The sequence below is a fragment of the Coenobita brevimanus genome, chromosome 80 (genome assembly GCF_032717465.1).
Source record: "Coenobita brevimanus isolate Jiangsu-jjx chromosome 80, ASM3271746v2, whole genome shotgun sequence".
Lineage (NCBI taxonomy): Eukaryota > Metazoa > Arthropoda > Malacostraca > Decapoda > Coenobitidae > Coenobita > Coenobita brevimanus.
Window position 1 is genome coordinate 17,829,514 of NC_137033.1, and position 24,797 is coordinate 17,854,310.

The 24,797-nt window shown below is 40.0% G+C and overlaps 1 protein-coding gene across 2 annotated transcripts; it reads right to left on the reverse strand.

The window, feature by feature from the left end:
• Positions 1-5,619: 5,619 nt before the first annotated feature.
• On the reverse strand, positions 5,620-23,310 carry gammaSnap1 (gamma Soluble NSF attachment protein 1). Of its 2 annotated transcripts, XM_080279866.1 has the most exons (11): positions 23,224-23,310; positions 22,044-22,111; positions 19,676-19,760; positions 19,459-19,476; positions 14,078-14,285; positions 13,557-13,627; positions 13,323-13,387; positions 10,312-10,424; positions 9,706-9,852; positions 6,231-6,335; positions 5,620-6,099 (listed from the first exon to the last, which is right to left on the reverse strand). In XM_080279866.1, exons 1-11 carry the CDS (start codon positions 23,280-23,282, stop codon positions 6,073-6,075), a joined length of 966 nt encoding a protein of 321 aa, XP_080135992.1. In that variant the 5' UTR covers positions 23,283-23,310; the 3' UTR covers positions 5,620-6,072. The 2 variants fall into 2 exon arrangements, with proteins under 2 accessions (XP_080135992.1, XP_080135993.1); XM_080279867.1 differs by lacking the exon at positions 19,459-19,476 and having other exon boundaries at positions 19,658-19,760.
• Positions 23,311-24,797: the final 1,487 nt, after the last annotated feature.

Below are 24,797 nucleotides of genomic sequence, written 5' to 3' on the forward strand. Positions count from 1 at the left end.
AATCCTTCCTGCCAGAAACTGCCACATTTGATCATATTACAGTTTTTTGCCCCAATACATTTTAATAACTAGATCAGATGGAATTGCTTGATGAAGATTGACTACAGTATTAATGTACAAATAAGACTGGAACTGTGAAGCAAATAAAATTAATTCTCGATGAGTTTGTACTTAAAGTTGAATACATAATAGCTAAGTTGTAAGTATTGACCCTTCTGGATAATTAAATTTATACACTGCTGATATTTAGATTGACACAGTATATATATATATATATATATATATATATATATATATATATATATATATATATATATATTATATATATATATATATATATATATATATTATATATATATATATACATATATATATATATATATATATATATATATATATATATATATATATATATATATATGTAGATCTATTTGTCTATCTGCCTGTTCATCTATATATCTGTGTGTATATATACAGTATATTTTATATTATATATATATATATATATATATATATATTGTATCTATCTATATGTCTATCTATGTCTGTCCATCTATCTGTCTATATCTATCAATCTCTCTATCTGTCTATATCTATCAATCTCTCTATCTGTCTATATATATTTTATTTCCGATGATTAATGTAGAGTGTGGGAATGTACAAATGAGTGTAAAGTTCTGTAATATATTTTGGTACAGAGACATGAGGACACATAAAAGATGGATAGCTCAATGTCATCAACCCGTTTCTCCATTTCCCAGTTGTATGGGATGAGGAGATTCCTTCATCAGGAGCATCATTACCATTATCATCTTCATCATCCTAACCCTTGTTCCCAACTACAGTAAAAAGTGGAGTTAGGTAGGAGCTACAAGTAAAGAGAAAGCACAAAAGTAGAACTGTCGGCCAGCTTCCCTAGTGGAATGGGCCATATATTCCAATGACCACCAGGTTTTAAATTTTGAAAATGTTTGAAACTAACTTGGCTGGGCAGATTTATTTTAGATATTACTATTGTCTGTACTGAGCATTGCATTACTGATGTTCAAATTTCTCAGCATGGGCAAGAGAGTGTTCTCGCCTTGGGGTTGTGTCAGGGATCAAATAGGAGGAGGAGGACTTACATTTCCAGTTGGCCAAGAGTTGCTGATCATTCCCTTCCCCAGGTGTTACTCTTTCTTTAAGTGATCTTGTGGCTAGTTTCACTGGGGACAGTCTCAGTTGTGCTTTCTCATCCTATGTGTCTGGATCCTGCTTTGTCTTATATCTTGGGTGAGACTCAAGTTAGGATGATTAGCAGAGTTTAACATCAGCATAAGTGAAGCTTGGTATTTAACAGGCAGGAAGAAATAAACCATAATCTTTTATACTGCAGGTCATTTATTTGATAAATAAATCTTAAGCTATATTACTTTCATAAGTACACAGTTAACAGTAATATATGACAAGTATCTTATGAAACACAAGTCCAGATTCTCAGGCATCATGGCTGGAAAGAGAAAAGGCTATAAACTTTTTCTCTTGGATATGAACCTTAATCTAATTTAAAAGGCCAGATGATATTGCATAACAGCTGTTGTCATTATTTGCAATTCATGATGCTCGAGATATGAAGACTTATTTCAATAACAAGGCAGAAATTAACATCAGTTTATCATCACAATTACAACCATTTAACAAAAATGCGAACAGCACATGCTGAAAGAACTATTACGACTAGTATAGTTCCTTGCTGGCTAGGATGTAAAGAAGAATGTTCAGTCTGACTGCATTTATCAGAGCGAAGATACATGTGTCTACCTAACTTTTATGTTTAAACTTTCAGTGCACAACAGAAGGGTGAAAAGTAGCCATATTGGATAATATATACTGTATAGAGCAGGAAATATATACAGGTACAGTATAATATTATGGCAATTGCTTAACAAAAGGGTGATCACACTAGCATAGGAGACAAGTGCATGTTACTGCTCTCAGACACACACACATGCACACACTCACACACACAAGCAAAAAAACAATGGACTCACAAGTCACAAGAAAAGCTTCCTCACCAAGGCTAAGGACCTTACCTACAGGCAGCTAATTTAATTGTCTTAGTAGTGAGGCCAAGTTAATTCTCTGGTATAATTAAAGTCCATAGTATGCTACCTTGCTTTTTTTTTTTTTTTTTTTTTTTTTCTTCTCATTAGAATGAAAGATTGTGGGATGCCACTCATCAGAAGGTAAATTTCTCTCTATTTTCTGATATATAGCATGCACAAGGACAATGAACTGTATTTTAGATATCAACACTGCACCTTGGATTAAATCTATGCAAAACTGCTACCTTCTTTGAGTGCTCAGCCCGAGTGTTCAGTGTTCACAGGGAGGAATGGGAGATTGACACCAAAGACACCTAGAAAATCTCAAATATAAGCGTCATCGACTTTTAAATACTACTTATGTTTGGGTCTCAGTAGGGGAATGTGACACCACCCGAGATGTCTTGACAGACATGGCCTGGCTCTGGAATGATATGCAACTAGACACTTAGAAAAGAAAAACCAGGGAAATAATGTAGAGTTTGCTGTAACAGCCTTCAGTTTACCTGACCATAAAACACACAAACACATATCCCCAATAATGATAGTAGGTTTGTATTCATGTGACAAAGTGGAATCACCATGTGTTTAATATTTTATCATGTTCTTATTAAAACTATAACAGCAGATGCATTTATGTGTATGTAGCTTTATTTGGAACTGACATATATATTGAAGTGTACTTATACAAATGCAATGCTATTTTTTTTTGGTTACAAAACAGTGTACCATAATTGTATTACATGGACAGTTATATGAAGCAAATATATAACCAGAGAACTTCCAATATATATATATATATATATATATATATATATATATATATATATATATATACAGTACAATCCCAGTTAACCGGGTGGCTTGGGGAATTTACCTTCCCGGTTACAGATTTTTCCCGTATTTCTGATTTTCAAGTCAAATCTATACAAAGGCTATCACAGCAGTAAATACAGTTCAGGTACTCACCAGTCACATTAAGGGTTACATTAAGAGATTCCGCCTGAAAAACTGCCTTGTAAACACACACCATGGTCATAACGCATGTGCGTACAATGTCTAGGAATTTGCAGTACTGCAAATTGCACCAGTCCATTGTTTACCGAATTACTGTATTCATTATATGTACTGTACTCATAAAAATTGAAAAATAAAATAAAGAAATAAAAGCTTGAACATTTATTAGTGAACTGATGATGTGTTAAGACTGCACTGTAGAATTATCACGACACCTGTGCCCCCACGTGAGTTTGTTTACGTTTCTGACCCCGACTGTTCTTCTTCTTCCCCACCTGGCCTCCATCACTCCACCCCTCACCCGCCACTCAGCTGTTTTGCAGAAAATAAAATAAATGATGTTCGTATGAAATGCAGGCATTTTATTTATTTATTTTTCTTCCAACAAAGTAAACTTTCATTCCTATTAACATTTATATTCAGCCATTAGTGTTTTATAATGTTCGCCTTTTTCAAGTCTGTCCAGCTTCTGTTTCAGGGTAAACACGATACGCTTACGTTTAGTTTGCACTTTAGGCATTTTGGAGTGTACAAATTACCGTCTATCAGAGGAATACAATAGCAAGAGAGCTTGTTTACTGTCTGGTGGCAAAAAGCAGACTGGTGATTTTTGGAGGGTGTGGAGGATGACTGAATTCAAGTAGAAGAAAGAGGGGGAGAGGAGGGGTGGTTAAGAGGATTTGCTAGGGATTTACATTAGCCGGAAATGCCTTCACCTCGCTTTGTCTGACTTCACCCAGCCTCGCGTGACACGATCAAACGGCGGTTTGGCGGTCCATTCAAATTGGCGCACAGTTATAACTTACTGACATTTTTACCAGCCCTTGAATTTTCCCGTTTTTCTGAGTATTCCGTTTGTCTGGATACCGGATAGCTGGGATTGTACTGTATATATATATATATATATATATATATATCAGTAAAATGCTTAATGAAAACAGACTGACATTTTGCTACCAACCATGTAAAACACTGATAACATTGCTTCATGCTTTCCCACTAAATATAATTGATCACAACAATTAATAAATAACAAGATGTGCAGCAATGCTAATGCTTTAGTCACATCATTCAGTGATAAATTCTTCATAGGAAAGTCAGAAAGTTTTACTGAAAATAACAGACTACCAAAATATTAACAAATAACAATGGTAGAGCTACAACCGTAAACAACTATTTCGTGTTCTTCTTAAGCAGCCACCAGAGGCAACCTTCGAAGAGACAGAGGTGGTTTGTGCTTGGCTATTCTTGTTGCCGGAAACCATACATTTCATCACTGTCAACATTAATTTCAAGTTGGCTATGCAGTCTTAATCCCTTCAATCTGATGACATTATACATAGGTTGATTTTTGCTTTCTTCAAATGATTATATTCAGCTTTGGATAGAGTAGCTGTATTAAATGGATTAAGGAGCATCTCATTCTTCGTCTCCCCCCTCTCATATAACCAACTCCTCATTCTCTTTGTATCAGCAGCTTTTCTACTACAACATCTAATTAATATGATGGTACAATTGTAACTCAAAAATATAACTACCTGGTACCATAACTTGACAACCTTTCAATATACTAACGGTGTTTTAATCTGTGTGTTAATTTATTACAAGACGATACTGTTAATTTTGTAAGCTTAATCACATGATGAAGCAACAAGAATGCAACAGAAACCACCTCCTCTTGTTAACAATAAAGTAAACAGCAAAAGTATAAGAGTACATCAGGAGGATCATACAGTCCGATTTTAACTTTCCTGAACAACACTTCATATTCCTCCAAGGATATGAACTGTCACAATTAACAATGGCCCACTTTCAGCTCCCATGTCATTAAATATCTGTACTCAAAGAATAATTATCATAAATAGTTTGACAGTACAGATACAAACAAAATAAAAGAATTCATATTAAACCTTATTTGCATAGAAGGCTGTACCAGTAAATATAGGATTAGGGACTTTCAATTTGAAGATTACCTGTCATAATGTATGATATAATATGGCTACCTCATTGGAAGCTGATATATTCTCTTGAGAAGCAACACAATAGTTCAACTATACAGTCCAAACAAGGAAACGTACAGGATCAACTAATAACAGCCTGAAATATTTTTACTTATTCGCTAACATCCAAGTATGGTAACCCTTCTGTTCTTCTGAATGAACATTTTACTGGGAAAACCAAAATTGATCCCCAGTTCATGGCTCAATATTTTCATTTCCAGCTTGTGACATAGTTGACAATAACATTTAACTTCTTCAAACAGTACTGTAGTTTTAAACATTCCCTCACAGTACAGTGCCAAGATAAAGACAGCTACATCACATGTTCTAGTTTAGAACTATACCTTTGCCTCACAAATCTGAATAGCAAATTTTCAAACTTTCCTCTTTATTCTTGGCTCAGCAGACCTTTCAGTGATAATCACATCAACAGCCTCTGTTTACTTGTGCATCCTTGTAGCCAACCTTTCTGAAAAAACAGCATCAGCAGTTTCCCTCCCTCCCTCCCTCCCTCCTTGAACTCCTGACTAATTCTTCAATTAACATATACCTGGAAAATAAACTCTGAGGTTTTTAGAAATTAAATAACAAGTATTTGTATCATCATTAAACTATAATTAAACCTTTAATTCACCCAACTATTATGCAATATGCTAAACACCTGTCCAGTCTTGTTTTAACAAAACTAAAATGTTTTCAAAACTGACACCTGTATGTGAAATGAGAAAAATAATAAGTGAATTTTTGAAATCCTAAGTTTGTTCACCCCCAAGCTGGCGACTCAACATACCGTACTATTAGTGGGAACTGTTGGAATGCAGTGTTAATTATAATCCTTTCAAGATCAGCTCTCCTCCTCCCTGGCTACTGACCCACAAGTTCTACCAGGCAGGTGAAGTGTCCTCTCTTAGGAAGTGTCCTGCCTCCTTGGTTTAAATTGATGGTGCCACTCATAATATCCCTCAATCTCTTCAGCACAAGTCCAGATCATCATCACCCTGCAAGACAGAGACATTCATTATCATCATCATCATCATCACCATCACCTTTATCATGTATATCTCTCCCACAAATTCTCACATTACATCTTCCTGGCCATTCCCAACAGACAAGAAGCTTTAATACATACCCCTGAAACTGACGCGTTGCCCATACCCTTCGTTACAGAATCTACATCAGCATTAGCCGAGGTATAGGGTGGGTATGTGTCAGTCACACCTGGTTTCCTTGTGTCCTGTGCAAATCATAATACATACATGGTATCTGTAAACTTTGCAGTGAATAAGAAAATGCACGGTATGAATAGTATAAGAGCAGTTTTAGACTGATTCAGTGTATTAATACACACACATGCAAGGTGGTACAGTTTTATACAGTGAATTTTAACAGCTTCCATGCTTGCCATTTCCCTTCCAACAAATAATCTTCCTCCATGTGCTCTAGTTGACATTTGTGTGGGGAGGGGTTGGTGATAGCCAATACCCTATTTAGACTCAAAATGATACACAGATATACATGGCAAGTAATGAGAAGGGTGGGTGATGAACTGAATGAACGGAAGGTAATGATTGACTTAAGTGTGTGTTGCTGAGAGAATAAGAAGGTATATAATAGATGCAAGAGCATACAGAGGTTGGGAGAGTGGACTTTCGGACCACCACTTGGTGGTGGTGAAAGTCAAGGTTCAAGTGCGATGGAGGAATAGATGGAGGAAAGGACAGGAGGAAGTAATCCATATAAGGAGAGTAGAAAGGTAGCAAGAGTATGAAAAAAAAGGGAGAGTATAAGAGAAAAGTGGAGGAGTGAATGAGTAATTATGATTTAGAGCCGATGGGGGAGGTGGAAAATGTGTGCAAGCTATTCACAGAACAAATCTGTGCTGCATGTGAGGTGGTGCATGAAAAGAGGTAAGAGTGTGCAAGGAACAGGATGGTGGAATGGAGAGGTGAGACTAGATGTGGTGCAAAAGAAGAAAGCTTATGCCATAGTGAGTGGATGGGAAGCAGGGTCATGGAGGAAGCTGAGAGACGGAAGCGAGAGTTATATGTAGAGAAAAAGAGAGAGGTGAAAAAATTAGTAAGAGAGAGAAAAAAGAGAGCGGATGAGGAATTTTGAAGGAATCTGAGTGTAAAGTGGAGGGAATGTAAGAAAATGTTCTGGAAGGAGGTACAGAGAGTTGGACAGGGTGACAGAGAAGTTAGTATAGAGGAGTGAAAGATAAACCAGGCTGACTGATAGTGGAGAAGGGAGAAGAAGTGAGCGGATGGTGAAAACACTTTAAGGAACTCTTAAACACAGAGAATGAAAGTAATGCGAGTGTAAGTGGCTGGGGAATGGCAGGGAGAAGGAGGGGGTTGAGAATGGAGGAAGGGATCAGTAGGATGGAAGTAGTGGAAGCAATGAAGAAAGTCAGAATAGGGAAAGCCCTAGGAATTGATGGAGTGTGTGATGAAATGCTGAAGTATGGGGAAGGGAGAGAGAGTACGGTAGTAAAGTGGATATGGAAGATGTGCAGATTGGCCTGGGAGGAAGATAGAGTCCCAGAGGATTGGAAGTCATGTATAATTATTCCCCTGTACAAAGGAAAAGGGAAAAAAGAAGTGTATGCTAATCACTGGGGCTTTTGTCTTCTCAGTGTAATAGAAAAAGTATTTGGTAGGATACTTATTGACTGAGTTAGGGAAATAAGAGAGGATACTTATTGACAGAGTTAGGGAAATAGTTGGAGATGAACAGGGAGGTTATAGGAAGGGAAGAGGCTGCGTAGATCAGATGTTCATTCTTAGGTCTTTTGTGGAAAAGTTTCAAGAGATGGGAATGAAGTTGTATGTGGCCTTCACGAATTTGGAGAAAGCATATGACAGTGTGGACAGACAAGGAATGTGGAAAATATTAAGAATATATGGAGTACCGGTATATGGGAAGTTGTTAAATGCCATGAAGAGTATGTATGAGGGTGCTAAGGTTGCAGTGTGTGTGGATAATGAAATGAGCGAATTTTTCTGTCTGAATGTTGGATTGAAACAGAGATGTGTCATGTCTCCATGGCTGTTCAATCTATACATGGATGGAGTTATAAAAGAGGTTCAAGGTAGGGCAGTGGATGCTGGAGCGGCCCTAATGAGAGAGAGCAGCATCTGGAAGCTTCCTGTGCTGTACTGCTGTTTGCATATGATACTGTATTGTTAAGTGAAGACAAAAGGGAACTACAAGGCGTAGTAAATGAGTTTGGGTGAGTGTGTAAGAAATGGAATCTAAAGGTAAGTGTAGGGAAGAGTAAAGTTATGGTCTTCGAGAGAAATAAATTCACTGAATGTACAGTGAGGCTGGATGATGAGGAAATGGAAAATGTGAATGCATTTCAGTACTTGGGCAGTGTGATGAGTAAAGATGGAAGTTTGGGGGATGAAGTGCTTGAAAGGTTAAGACAAGGAAGAAAGGTTGTTGGTTCTTTGAAAGCAGTGATAAGCAACAGAGAAAAGACCATGGATGTAGTAAAGAAGTCGCTGCATGATAATACTGTGATACCGGCACCAACTCTAACGTATGGAAATGAAGCTTGGACCTTGTTGGGAGGACACAAGTCAAGAGCGATGGCAGGGAAAATGAGTTATTGGTGAGGAGCATGTGGAGTTACTTGGAGAGACAGACTGACAGATGGGGATTCGAAGGAGCGTTGTGGTGAGGATGTGGATGTGATAGAATGCGTTAGGAGAAATACACTGAAGTGGTTTGGCCATGTGGAAAGGATGGAGTGTGAGAGACTCACAAGGAGTGTGTATGTGAGTGAGATAAAGGGAGGACTGAGGAAGGGGGAGGCCAAGAATGAAATGAAGGGATGGAGTGGAGAGGTATATGAGAGGGGGGTAAGTGAGCCGGGGGGAAGGCAGTGAAGTAGCAGGGAACAGGACGACATGGAGGCGATTTGTTTGTGGCCACCCCTTACAGGACTGAGATAGATAGTGTTGAAAGAATCTTGTTTCTTTCTTTGATACCCTTCTTTCCTGCCTGCTACAAATGATTACTGTTTTCTATCTCTCCCCTCACCAGTACCGTCACAGCTAACAGTTCAACACAATATACCATATCCCCAAACTGTCTGTCACTCAAAACTCATTAAGGTATTCTCAATATGTAAAAATTGCTCCTCAGATACACAAACGTCTGTCAACTCCCTCCCTATCCCTTGAAAAGAGACATGTGAATTGCAGAAGGGCAGCTGCAGCCTACAGCTCAACTAGGTTCATATTCTGATTAGCCTTAAGCCACAACATTATTCCACATCAGCAGGTAAATGCATACGGTAAATTAGTCACTGAAATTTCCTCCGACAACACAGCACAGTAATCATTACCCTCCATTTCTCCTCCAGTGTGATTAATTTTTTTTTTTTTAAATCATATCACAATACTTGTTGCTTTATAATTTTTTGTGAAGTTTGCCCAACTTCCTTTTTTTTTTTTTTTTTTCCCCCTAATAATCTCTTCCTTTTTCTCTAAGCTTCCCAAAATATAACCTAAAATACAACCTCCCTCCAAACCTCAATGACTCTTTAAGTCTCTTTCTTCATTTCTTAATTTATCAACTTTTCAAATATACCTTACCTGTGAACATTTAGGTACAGGGAGACTGCGTGCAAGTTTGGCATACTCCACATCCATGTGTTTGATAAAGGGGGAGTTGAGAGCTCGTACTGCCATATCCCCATCCTCTTCATCAAATGCCTGAATCAACATCTCCAGTGTATGCACCTGAAAAGCAACACTACCTTAACCCAAATTCCACAATATCACACACATCATCAATGCAACATCAAAAAAGGTTATAAAAAATAATACAATAAGTGCAACACAAAATATGGTAATATAAAGTAGTTTTAAGTCAGGCTTTTGCAGAAAAAAAATTGTTTGAGAGAGAGAGAGAGAGAGACCAACTACGAAGAGAGATCTGTGACCACAAACAGCATTTTAGCATTTGTGGGGTTATGGAAAGTACTCTCAGGCCTTAAAAGCTGAGGGAAGGGTGTTTATAACTCTACATCAACTATAGGGTATTTATAACTCTACATCAACTACAGAGTATGTATAACTCTACATCAACTAAGGTGGGAAAAAGTAGAGTGGTACAAGATAAATGTGAAGACCTAATGTTGGAGGGAGAGTGTTGCAGTCACAGAAGGATGTATACAATAATGAAATAATAATCCTCACCTCTTCCTGCTCACAGTAGGCTCCCCACTCTCTGAATGCCTTCTCTCCTGCCACACAGTCACCTCTTGCCAGCTGTACCAACACAAGCGCCACTGCTAGCCTGCCGATTGCAGCTGTTGGCAAGTGATGCAAATGTGGTGTTAATTCGATTATTGTAAAACAAAGTGTTCTTCTACTTCCTCTGCAACAGTCCATACCTCATGCAGGAAATCATTTAATTCCTATGACTTATTTTATTATTTTACCTTCAGATTATTCAGCATTGGAGAGACTTAAAGCTAGAGGAGGTAGATGCAGCTTGGAAAAAAAAATTGCCCAGAAGCAAGAATAAAACAACAAAAAATGTTTCCAGACTAAAGGAGTTAGCTTACTGGACCTTGCTGGACTATAGGTGTCCTAGAAATTCAGGTGATGTTCTTTAATGTTCTTGTCTTCAGGGTCTTGAATTTGCTCCATTCTATCTCCAGGTAATATGTCAGTCTCTGAATTTATCTGTGCTGTCTGCCTCTCTTTTAATTCAACTATTTAAAATTCTTTAGCCATTAACCAAACATGTCAAGTCTTCACTATGGAAGGGTTATACCAGATATTATGTAGTGTAGTTGATTAGGGGAGTGAAAGATAGGAATAATAGATTGTTGGTGAAGAAAAGAGAGAAATTGAGGAGATGGAAGGAGCACTTTGAGGATTTGTTGAATGTAGAGAGTGAGAGCAGTGTGAGTATAAGTGGTTGGGGAATGGCTGGGAGAAGAAGAGATGAGAGGAGGGAAGAAGAGATCAGTAGGTCGGAAGTAGTGGAAGCGATGAAGAAGATTAAGCTGGGAAAGGCCCCAGGAATTGATGGAGTGTGTGGTGAAATGCTTAGGTATGGGGGTGAGATTGTTGTGGAGTGGATATGGAAGTTGTGTAGATTGGCTTGGGAAGAGGGAAGGGTTCCAGAGGACTGGAAATCAGGTATAATTGTTCCTCTGTACAAAGGAAAAGGGGAGAGAGAAGTATGTGGTAACCATAGGGGTATTTGCCTTCTTAGTGTGACTGGTAAAATATATGGTAGAATACTCATTGATAGGGTTAGGCATATGACAGAGGAGCTAGTTGGAGAAGAACAAGGGGGATTTAGGAAGGGAAAAGGGTGTGTAGATCAGATATTTGTTCTAAGATGTTTAGTGGAGAAGTATCTAGAGAAGGGAAGGAAAGTGTACGCTGCCTTCATGGACTTGGAGAAAGCTTATGACAGAATAGATAGGAAAGGTATGTGGAAGGTATTAAGAATATATGGAGTGGAGGGGAAATTGTTGAGTGCTGTGAAGAGTATGTACGAGGGAGCTAGGGCTACTGTGCGAGTGGATGGTGAGCTGAGTGAGTTCTTTGATCTCAATGTGGGACTGAAACAGGGGTGTGTAATGTCTCCATGGCTGTTTAATATATATATGGATGGGGTCGTAAAGGAGGTACAAGGTAGGGCAGTGGATGTGGGGGTGGCCCTAATGAATGAGGGTGAGATTTGGAAGCTCCCGGTGTTGCTGTTTGCTGATGATACAGTATTGTTGAGTGAAGATGAATGGGAGTTGCAAGGTTTGGTGAATGAATTTGGGACAGTGTGTAGGAGGAGGAAGCTGAAAGTTAATGTAAACAAAAGTAAAGTTATGGTGTTTGAGAGGAATGAAGTCACAGAGTGTGTGAAGTGAGGTTGGATGGTGAGGATATGGAGAATGTGAGTGCATTCAAGTACTTGGGTAGTGTGATGAGTAAGGATGGAACTTTGGGGGATGAAGTACGTGAAAGGGTACAGCAGGGAAGGAAGGTTGTTGGCACACTGAAAGCAGTGATGAGAAATAGGGAGGTGAGTATGGAAGTTAAGAAGTCACTGCATGATGGTATTGTGATCCCTACCCTGACGTATGGAAGCGAGGCGTGGACCTTGCAAGAGGGGAACAAGTCAAGAGTGAGAGCAGTGGAAATGAGTTACTTGAGAGGAGCATGTGGAGTGACATGGAGGGACAGGTTGACGAATGAAGAAGTGAAGGAACGTTGTGGGGTAGATGTGGATGTGGTTGAAAAGATTAGGAGAAATACACTGAGGTGGTTTGGACATGTGGAGAGGATGGAGAATGAAAGACTGACTAAGAGGGTGTATGTAGGTGAGGTGGAGGGAGGGAGAGGGAGGGGTAGACCGAGGATGAGGTGGAGGGATGGAGTTGAGAGGTATATGAGGGAGGGGGGGGTGAGTTGGGGGGAGGGGAGTCAAATGGTGGGTGACAGAGTGACTTGGAGGCGTTTTGTCTGCGGCCACCCTTTGCGGGATTAGGGCGTCGGGCTATAGAGATAGAGATAGTTGATTATGCTGGCTATGTCTGCAGTGGATATGAGTGTGCATGCTGATTACTCTTCCCTACAGTTTACATTGCAATGTAGTTATTTTAGTTTTTTATAACTTACATTTATATTGTAGGCCTACTCTGTAGGAGTGTATGAATGAATCAGGTATTAGAACAAAAATTCATTTATTGATGTCAGAATCTGAGGCCTTGTCTATTTTCTGGGAGTCCACTGAAAAGATATTACAGTTAAGTCAGAAAACAAGGTAATTCAGAACAGCTCCCACACTACATATTTGTCAAGGGTTTGCTGTACTATACGAGTATTTCTGATGAGGTACAGCCCTATGTAGAACGCTAATATCCTACAGAGTATCTGTTTATTATTAGCCTTGTGATTCTTCAGTTTTATGAGAGTAAACTTCATCAGTGAAAACCAATGACTAACTGGGTACAAAGACAGTGTTCCTTGGAAGTTGTCCACATTCCTCTAAAATGCACCACACATATCTTTATCCTCCCCCACCCCCATAGAGATAGATACAGATAGATAGAGAAAGAGAGAGTGGTGAGGAGGAGAGGCTGTATGAAATGGAATTCTCCTAGAGAATATTCATTCATGCATGGAAGCAGATCCTGAAGGGCAGGGAAATTCTGCAACTTGAACTACAAGGATAATTCTTTGGAACTTACGATTATTTTCCCCTGCTTGATGATAACATATTTCTCTCCTTATAGCATCAACTGCGGCATCATATCTGTTGAGGAAAAGTTTAATAATTAAGACAACTTGGTAGTGCTTGCCTATGAGGTAATATTAAAGATTACTAATGTCACACATGCCTACAACCATGGGCCAATATCAGTTTCAGGAATACAACTGGTCAGCCTCTTTTCTAGTCTATGCAACAGAAGCACAAAACTTACTTCTGGAGTTTCACATTGATGCGTGACACTCTGCTTTGGTATTCAGCTGCCTGCCTAGGTCGATCCTCAGTCTGGGGAAGAGCTTTATGTTAGTATTATGCTCACATTAAAGTCTGTGTCACATGGAAATCCTGTCTCATACTGCTATCATCACTGCCATCCTCATCCAATTTCTCTGTGTTTCACATGGGACAGTAAGCATCAAAATAGAAAAGGAAAAATATTAATGTGGTAGAACCTGTCATGAGAATGCCCAGCAGTTTATACTAAAGACATCTACAGCTTGTTCTTAATTCCTTTGGTATGATGACATATTACCTTGTTTTACTCTTGCTACCTCCACATGATTAAATTTACCTTTGAAATGATGCTTAGCAGTGAGGGGCTTATTGAAGGCTGTATCTAACCTCTTCAGTTCAAAAAGTCTCTCCTTTACAAGAATAAAATAATCAGGAAATAGGAGGAGTGAATTTAACAGTACAGTACAGTACATCCCTGGACTCAAGGGGATAAGCACCTACCATAACAATGTCAACAGCGTGCTCATACATATGTAGTGCTTTTTCAGGGAGCTGGTTCTCAATCATCTTGGCACCTTTGTCCAGACTAAGGGCAGCTGTGTCGGGGATCCCATGCTCTTGGTACATGCAGGCTGCACGCTCACAAAACTTGAATATAGACTCCATGTCTCCAAGCTCCTTGCTGACCAGAGCAGCCTGTTCCAGGCATCTGATAAGTGAGAAGATAGCATACAGTGCAGTAAATAATGAGCAGTGCACCATCCTCCTTTTAGGGGATATGGAGGGAAGTGAAGGGTGTCTGTATGACCACACAACTCCACTGCTCAGTTATATCAGTGCCACCAAGTGAAGGCATCCCTCTCCAGCATCACAATGTATAGCAAGACATAACAATACAGAAATGATATCTGTTAAGATACTATTCAGAGCCTTACTGTACAGCAGGGTTAATAAGACTGATGTTTGCCAGAATAATACCAAGGAGGTGACTGAAGGTGTGAATGTAGAGGTGAATGTTGAGGTGACTGGGAAGATGTAAGTGAATGTGGAGTGGAATGGTGTAGTGATTATGAAGGTGCATGTGAATGTGGAGTTGAATGCTGAGGTGAAAGGAAAGGTGTAAGTGAATGTGTAGCTGAATGTGAAGGTGTGAGTGAACGTGGAGCTAATTGTGAAGGTGAATGTGGAGGTGAGTGCAAAGCTGAATGTGATGATGGATGTGGAGTTGAATGTGAAGGCGAGTGGTTGAATATGCAGTTAGATGTGGAGATGAATGAGTAACTGGATGTGAAGGTGAATATATGTGAATATGAAAGTGAACATACTTGAATGTGGAATTGCATGCTCAACATTACTAACCTGAAGGCAAGTTTTCTTCAATGGAAGCTTTATGAGTGTATCCCACGACAAATCACTTGTCTTTTAAAGGGCATTAGAATATACAAAAGTGTGTGAGTGAGAGAGAGAGAGAGAGAGAGAGAGAGAGAGAGAGAGAGAGAGATGTACTGAAAAACACCGATTAAACACACTGCATGACTGAAATTACTCAGAAAATTTATGGGAAAGCTTGAAATGCTCAGTACTTAACAAAAAGTACTGATCGTAAGAAATATATTACTAAGTATATGCAGTATTTTCAAAGGCCTATTACGCGTCTCGAACCACACACAAATCAGAATGGTTGAAATACCAAACAAGCTCCTCCCTCCTCTCCTCTCCTTTCCCCTCTTCTCTTAACTGAATAACTCTCCATTTGCATCTTGCCTATCATAGTATGTACCTCTCTCAACTCACTCGTGATTGTATGAACTGTGCGACAGCTTCGAACTGCCTTTTCCTGCTTTGAAATAGCACATACACACTAATACACACTGCACTTCACTCGTACATAAATAATTTTCCAAAAGTTAGTAATTGTGTCTAACAATTTGCTTTGGACTGTGCTTTTATGACTTTCGTTGTGGCTGACATCATGACTGAGAGAGGAAGGATAAAAAGATGCTGAAGCTTACTATAAAGGCTTCAAATTAGCCTTGGTATGCAAAGTGACTGGTTGACAGCCCAGCATCTCTTCCTACATTATCCTCTGACAATCTAATTTACACCAGACTCCATGCCTAGTCCGTTTTTCTTATATCAATAGAAATAACATCTCTACATCCAGCCTATTAGTTTCCAAGGGTGGAGATATTATACATGGTAAGCAAACCCCCACACTCTGCCCCTGTCCTGGAGATGGCCTGGTTTATGTTCTGACTCACTTTCCATCAATATCTGTCATATAGGTATTTGTGGTGGTCTTTTCCCAAACTACCTCACAAATAATTTTCATATCTATAAACCTTGTCTTACCCTCACCAAAACTTGGCATGGTAGGGCCGATCATCAGCCTCTACTCTTTATCCTTTCTTTATAGTCATCTTAAAGTCAAAGGTGGCTGTTGCATATACCTGCACAACGCTCTGGCTACGGATATTCTGTAAATATCTAAAATGTACTGTTTACTTATCCCTTAAATCTACTGACTATTCACAATTCTTTGACTTTCTTTCCTTGAAAATGGATATATTCTCTCCACTTCTTTCTCTGAAATCTTAGCTATCATCTTTGGCTTTCTCCATTGATCTGGTACTCACCTAAGAAGAAGGTCTAGTTATGCAGTGGACATAATATGGACTAATAAAAATACTGACAAAGACAGAATGACCAACAGCAGCTCATACAGCACAGTATCTGTACCCATGACTGCTTTGGTGAGTTCCAACATAAATGATCTTTTTCTTACAACTATTCTATCAGTTTACTCTGTCAATCCTTTTCTGGGTGTCTCTGTTAACAATAATATTTCAATAATCTGTTGTCCTGCTCCAGTAAACTCTGTGGATCCTCCCCATAAGTGGCATCAAATAGGATAATGGAACTCTGTGGACTGGAATTGCCTCAGGGTGAATGTCTTTGACTGTTCCTTCCATGGCAAGGAACCATCTGAGTATAGCATGTACATTATGGAGGTTACCCTCTCAGACATAAATGCAGATATTCCTTTTTCTTACCTTTGCTTAATGCTAATCATGCTTATTCTAATGCTACCTACAACATGGTGGCTTTCACACACAACAGATAACAGCACCAACTTATCTGTGAATGACAAGCATTATGTTTCTACCTGGAATTGTGTAATGATCTTTTCCCACTCCTGGCACCTTTCCAACAACCTCTTCAGTAATTTTACTTCTTCCTATATATTTGTTTCTTTTTTTTCAACATCTCTCCTGTCTATCTATACCATGTATACTTATGTACTTCGGCACTAATGAATAATCTTTCACATTATGACCCTCTGTCACCATCTAGTATCGTTCTCCCTTGGTATTCCAAGACGACCCTTTACATCATACCCAGGGCCAGTGTCAACTTCCCATTCATGTCTCCTGTCAGAAATACACTTTCAGCCATATTCTTGCTGGTGTGTGGGACCTTACAGCATCTCTCCCTCACTGAGATAGGGTATTATTTAAATAGATGCTCCCTTGAAAGCTATTTACACTGGGGTCTTTTATATACAGTACTGATATACTTTGCACTGACATCATAATGAAATACAGTATACAGTGCTCGTCAGAAGTATGGGGCGCCCTGCGTCCCTCCTGAGAAACAAACCTTTCAACATTGAAAAAACATATAAATAATGCATTTTATTTACCTTTAGTGCTTCGTAGGGTAGCCTTTACGTTTCTTCACGGACCTGAGACGTCTTGGAAGTGAAAGGGCGAGGCTCCTGAGGTGCTGGAGGGGTATTTTGTCCCAGGAGTCACGAATGGCGGCTTCCAGCTTAGGCAGAGAGCTCACGTCCTTCCCTTGGAGACTCTTCTTTACGAGGTACCAGAGGTTTTCAATCGGGTTGAGGTCTGGGCTATTTCCTGGCCAGTCTGTCATGAATGATACCTCGCAGTCACGAAGCCAATTGGTGACCGATTTGGCCTTGTGAGCAGGTGCACCGTCCTGCTGAAACACTCGTGCACCTGTTAGCTCGAAGGAGTCTGGTAAATGATCACACAGAAGCTCCAGGTAAACATCCTGATTCACTCTGAGGTTCTTGGGAAGTACAACAAGCTTCCCCAAACCCTTCCCTGAAAAACAACCCCATACCATGAGTGAATCAGGATGTTTAACTGTGCTTTCTACATACCGTGGGTCAAGTTGGTCACTACCTTTGCATGCTCCTCTGTTACAGGTAACACTAAACGTTGCCTCATCAGACCACAACACTGACAACCATTGCTCCTCACCCCAATTTAGATATTTATTAGCAAAGGCAAGCCTACGAATTCTCTGGCTGCTAGAGAGAAGAGGCTTTTTCACAGGCCTGTGACTTGTGTAACCAAGCTCATGCACCCTACGAGACACTGTTCTCACTGACACCTCACCAAACACTTCTGGGTTGCTCTCCTTAATTTTCCTTGCACTCACACAAGGATTAAACTCCACTGCACGTTTTAAAACATTAACAGACCTTGGGGAAGTTTTCCTAGGCCTACCAGACCTCGGTTTCTTTGTGGGAACTTCACCACTGTTTTCCTCCCGAAACCGCGCACACCAACGACGCACTGTCGATCGTCCCACACCAACCAATTCACTAATTTCCTTTGTCTGGTGGCCTGCCTCCTTTAGAGCAATGATCTGGGATATGATTTCACTCGATAGTTCACGGATAGGTGCCATAACAAAGTTTTGAAGGCCAAAACACTGCGGGACACTCGGTAAAAAATGGCGCAATTTGAGAGGGACACTCGGCGGAGTTCCTCTCTCTCAGGCAGCCCGTGGGCAACTGAGGCGGGAACCAACCAGCGCGTCAGAAGGCCTCAGGCTACCGTGACGTCATGCTTGGAGCTCAAACTTGTGGCTCAATTCTTACCCCCAAAAATGGGGTGATTCTTTTTGGGCCATAAGTATTGCGCGCCCGGCGGACATCGCTGAATACTTCTGACGAGCACTGTAGTAAGATGTAATTTGTAAAATAGAACCAAGGAAGATGAGCTACATATTCTCCTGCACCAATGAGAATACTTCCTTATATATCCCTGACATCTGGCCTATCACTTTCTAGTTGGTCACAATGTCTGCCCTTCTTTTCCACACCTTCATGATAATAGGCATGAACAATAATCTGTGCTATTTTCATGAACTCAAACTTGACATACACTGTAGGCACCTTGATACATTTACACTCTTTCTTTCCACTTTACCATTCACCATTCATCAACACTGCCCCTCTCTTTTATTTGGTTCATATAAGCTATGCTCTTATCTGACCCTACACAATTCACACCTTCCTATCTATCCATTTCACTCCCTCTCATCTTTATCTCATACAGTGCTATCACATTATTTTGCACCTTATTTTCACATAAACTATACTTTTACACTCTCACACGTAGCCATGAGTTTGCCAAGTTCTGCTGGTTCCCCAGGGCTGGCTGAAGATTAAGATCCAACACTATTCAGATGCACTGTGAGGGAGATTTTGAGAGCTGATGGTGTCTTAGTCCATACCAATCCCTATTTACCTACTTAGCATGCAGGGAATACAGAGGCAATATTCTTTCCTAACCAAGGGATAGATTTTATGGGTAACCACAAAGCAAAATAACTAGTTTAGTACCGTATGCTGGAAACCATTTTCTGCATCACTCATTGCGGACTCATTTGTAGGTACCATTATACTGAGGTGATAGTGGGCACCATACCTACCATAAATACAGTAGCTATAACTAAAATTTTTATATTAGCACTAACAGCAACTTGATAACACTGACTAGTTCAGCCTACAACCAGGGTACAGTACACTTTAACAAAGTTTTCCAGCTAGTTACAGTACTCACTTGCCAGCTGAGAAGAATCTGATATACTAATGTTAAGGAAGGACAGGCCAAATTGTAGAGCTCTAATTATATATATATATAAAATAACCTAATGCAAAAGAACTGTTTTATGTACCACGAAATGTAAAATTAACACCTCTCGTGATAGATGGAATTTTTATGAGTTTTACATCAAACTAATACCAAACAAGTCTAACACTTCCACAGTAAAGGATACGATCGGTTGAGTTTGTAGTTTTCAACAGCCTTCAGCAGACACTCTCGGCACTGAGTATACTGCTTGGCAGTCTTGTAGCAAGTGGCTGAATGACACACCAGCAGCAACACCCAGCATCATGAAAGACAGTAAATACGTTAGCTGACATCTCCCCATACTTGTACCAAGGAAGGGCATCATCAATTATGATATCTTGTTCTACTTACTCTTATGGTACAAGCCCTGCTTTTCCTTCAAAATTTCCTACACTGTCCTGTACACAACATTGATTGTATGCTGGTAAGTTTGAAATGTCAAGCAGGGTGTATGTGTGCAAAACTCTGAGGCTCCATTGTGAGCCATGGATAATTCAACAGGTTCAACATATGCCTCTGTTCAAATTTGATAGATTCATGTTGTTTGACTCCCTGAATCTGTTTAACATCCTTTTCAATTTACTCTTGCTCTTACCAGTTTGGGAAGTCTATCTTAAGATGAATAAAACTGTCAGGAAATAGCAGGAGTAAAATGAAAAAGACATTCCTGAACTCGCTTTGCCACCCCACCCCCCTGAAAAATCATGACCATGTGCCTGCGATGTCATATAGCATTTCAAAATTATTCTAGTTTGGACTGTGAATTTCAAAAGGGCTGATTTCAGTTTCATGAATTTTTGGCTGACTTTGGATTGTACCAGTAATACTCAAAATTTTCAGCCTCAGCCCCATGTCACTATTAATTCCTGTTATCACTCCCTCTCTTGACTTTTCACTGCCAAATTTTCTAAGCATATTTTACTCAATACTTTATCATTACCTCCATGGTATTTTGACTAACATTCCCAACATATACAAAGGAAAAGGTTATGATTCTGTTATCATATCAGGATTTTAAAACAGAAGTTACAGGCATTCCTTGCTTAATGATATTTCAGTTAACATTATTTTGCTTAACATTTCTAATCTTTTGTCACCCCTTTTCTGCCACAAGATGCCATGTGTTGAACTCAGTTTTTTACCTCTGTGTGTGTACTAAAACACCCATGCTCATCAGCATCTTCCTTCCCTCCCTCCCAATGCCTTTTCTCCTCACTCCTATTGCCTCATTCATTGCTCTCATCTTACATTTGCTTGCAGCACTGTTCTGCATCCTGTTGTTTCTCACTGATAATCATCACATCTTGTACAACCATGATCCCAGGTGCATTAACACTGATACTGTACTGCAATGTAGGTATCAATAACAAGAAGGAAAAAAAAAAAAAAAAAAAAATCTGTGCACTAATGCCCACCCTATGGCCATCACTGCCTTAAACATGTGCTGTGATATTGTGGTACTGTTCCCTAATTATGCTAAATATGATGTGTGCATTTTAAGAGTTCTGTCTCTCTATCTATTGCCAGATCCCTTAATCCCATAAGGGGTGGCCACAAACAAATCGCCTCCATGTTGCCCCATCTCCCACCATTTCACTGCACTGCTTCCAGCTCACATCCACCTCTCTCATATACCTCTCCACTCCATCCCTCCACCTCATCCTTTGCCTCCCCCTCCCTCTCCCCCCTTTTAAGAGTTAAAATTTTTCATATGTAAAGTGAAAATAAGTGACATATATGTACAATAATGTGGTCAATGACTAGTCGCCAAACCTGTGTCCACAACACCACCATCCACTTGGTCTAATATCGTAACAGTGAGCATTATAACAGTGCATTATATATAACCATTACTGATAATACTTAATTTTTTCATTTGTAAAGTGAGAATAAGTCAGGGAGAGCCAGAACTGTGAACCTATTCTCCTAGGTCAAGTGCTAATTGTGGTAAGAGTAAGAGCAAGAGAGCAGCCATGTGGCTACAGCTGTCCTCCAGCTTCACGGAGGACTTAACAGTGATGACCCAGCCTGGTATCTAGATTTGGTAAGTGCCGAAGATAACGAGTTGTGTGTAGTGTTAAGGTGGTTATGAAACTGAAATTCAGTTTGGTTTTGTTGAACTTTAGGTTGGTTTTGGACTTAGGCTGGGCAATAGTATCCCCTGAGATCTCTGGTTATGTATCCCAATTGATCCCATGTTAAAAAGCATTCATTTAACATTATGGTTTTCGATATCACAACCCAATCATTAATCGTAAGGGATGCCTGTATAATTTTGAGATAATTAGTTTAGACTGGATCTTTTAGCCTGGCTTTGTTGGGTGTCACATTAAGCCAGCATTTTTGAGGTAACTAGAAAAAGTCAACTGATATTTAAAACTTACAGTCCCTCAGAGAGTGAGTGATGTTACTGGTTTCCCTTCTTCCACTCTCATGGTAGCTGCCTTCAATGATATTTCCTACAGTAGCTACACAAATTACATAGTTCCCAATTTCTTCATATTATACTTCACCTGCAGCATTGTATTCATCAGCTGCCAAATCGTAGTCAGGCTTCCATTTCAGCAAACTTGTTTTGAGACTGCAAAACAAACAAACGATATATTAGAAACCCACCCAACATTAAAGTAACCCAGTTAATCAATAACTCTGAATGCCTGACAACCAGATGAAACCTTCAATTATGTACACCTACAACTTTTTTTCAATGAACTAGGCTAAGGCAAACAATCTTCTCCCTGAAAGCTCTGTTCACTCTTGTCAGGGCTGGGATTCTCAAATGTATTTATGATCAATTCCCTGTTGTGCTTCTGATTTGTTTAACAGGATGGATTGGAGGAGTGTACAATCTTTTCATGTCTCCTGCTCTGTCTGCAGAAGCAAATAATAAATATACAATTTTTTTTCCCCTAAAAATATGGAAATGAGTGCAGAAATTTCCTGTCTTGTTCTTCCTGCAAGAACAGCTCTCAAGTTATAACATGACACTGGTTGTAAACATGTTTGAGAATCCCACCCCACATCTGTATTTCTGCAAAGTGAAAGTAATGGCTTTGGAAAAATACTTGCCAAGGGTACCTGGATGATTGTGGCCAATCATTAATAATAATAATTTAAAAAAAAAAAAAAGTATCTCTTATCACCCAGTCCTTCACTGTTCCATAAGGAAGACTGGAGCCCAAGGCTAAGTTTGGGTGCTTAGTTCGAACATTTTGGGGAAGTCTGTCACTTGCTGTGGTGTGGCTTTAAATCCCAACCAACCATCAGATGTCAATCTGTAACAGCCACATCAGGCCGGAGTGCCTTCACTCACTGGGCCATGAGGCATCTGTCTGGTTATGTGGTTACCACTCAACATAAGAAACAGCGTCCTGGACTACAGCAAACAATTTGGCATGTCATTGAATGACATGCCAAATTGTTTGTCTGTGCTGGGTCGCATGAAGGCAGCTCTGTATAAAGTGAATGGATGGTGGGCACACCCACTTACCCAAAGTATCATCAGCTCTAAATGTACCATCATGTATCTTAATGAACAATGTGTTATTAATAGGTTTCATACGAAACAGGTCATGGTACAATAGTCTATGTTTAATATTTTCATCTTTCTGAAAGGACATCATCAAAAGCTATATTGATTTCCTATATTATCCTTGTATTACATGACAGTCAAACTTATGGGGGTTACTGTACCTTTTTTCAGCCTCTCTGACGTGCGCCAGAGCCTCTTCGATTTTCTTGGTTGCTGCCATGTTTGTTGTGTTGACAGACGATGCGAGATTGTTTATCCGCCCAGCTGACATGCGCGAAGGGAGAACCATCCTGGAACGGGGACATTGTCGTAAACTCTCATATTTTGCCATTAAGATAAAATAGGTGCCATTATAGCGTGTTCATTCTACCCTGACGAAGATTGACAACCGCCTTCTGATCAGTTGATGCATAAATGTAGTCAGACTGGGGGATCGATCTAACATATGAGTCATTGACTTGGACTAGGGTACCATATACTCTTCGAATATTATGCTACACAATTTATTTTTCAAGTTGCCAGCTAAGTTAGTTTTCATCCTACCCATACGAGGCAGAATAAATCAACAGGAACAAGAGAGCGTAAAAGCAGGAAAGCTACTACTGTAGGTGACTTGGATGGGAACCATCCAAACCACAGACCCAGAAGAGGAAGCAGGAACATGATAATATGCCTAACCTCCATAAAACAGCCTAACGGGAGTACCACAGCAGATCACGAAAGGGTGATACCGTTCAAAGGCTGCTTAAGAACCATCAAGGACGAAAGGACTTGGGTATTCAAGAGGGAACTCTACAAATTCCTGGACGGTGTCGCAGATCATCATGGGTCCGAGGCTACACTGCATATCACCCAGCAATTTGTAATTCACTCACATCCCAACTGGAGTATATGCAGCAGTATGAAAGTGTTATGCTGAGTGTTTTTAGGCCGACTCCTGGTACTAAAGACACTAGCTACTGAACGGGGTCCTTTTTCCGGACCGGAAGTAATGCACTAACAAGGGAACAGGACATAAAAACTAGGCAGTCCACCTTTAACACATCTATTACCTTAATTACAACACCTTAACAATATCACATAGGATGGTATTATAAACAGAGGATACAGACATACAGAGTTACGTTAATGTAATATGGGATATTCACACACTCCTTAATTATGCTTTATAATAGGTTAAGAGTCCGTAAGTGGATGGGATTCACTTGTATCAAAGTCCAAAAGGTCTTAGCGTGTCGGGGCAATGGAGATGTCTGGGCTTGATGAGCCGAGGAGGGATTATTACTATAAGGTAGCAAGGGAGGTAGAGCACTAGAGTTCACTGTTTTAGGCTCGGCGCGGCAACTCTCGCCCGTGCGTACACTGACAATGGGGGGGGGACTACTCTAGATTGGACTTTGGGATAGCACTGTTCGGATGAACCCAGAACTTATAGTCTTTGTTAGGGGAAGGTATTTACGGACACTTTTTGGTGTATTCCCGCTGGTTCACTCTGTCACTGGATCAGTACAGGGAAGGGGAAGTCACTATTCTTGCCCGAGTTTCTGGGGCGATATCACTTTGTCACTGTAAGGTGTAGGTCCCCACTCTGGTCACGGTGCAGGGAGACCCTCTTGCCTGGGGTCTCGACCTGTTGTAGGTCCTCCTCTGGTCACGGTGCAGGGAGACCCTCTTGCCTGGGGTCTCGACCTGTTGTAGGTCCTCCTCTGGTCACGGTGCAGGGAGGCCTGTCTGT

Excerpts from the sequence above, each read along its gene's own strand:
- gammaSnap1 (XM_080279866.1), bottom strand. The coding sequence starts at position 23,282 with ATGGCAGCAACCAAGAAAATCGAAGAGGCTCTGGCGCACGTCAGAGAG. Across the intron at positions 10,425-13,322 it reads TCAAGCAGGGGAAAATAATC|CTGCAATCGGCAGGCTAGCA; the intron begins GTAAGTTCCAAA and ends ACTTGCCAACAG. Across the intron at positions 6,100-6,230 it reads GCAACGCGTCAGTTTCAGGG|GGTGATGATGATCTGGACTT; the intron begins GTATGTATTAAA and ends TCTGTCTTGCAG.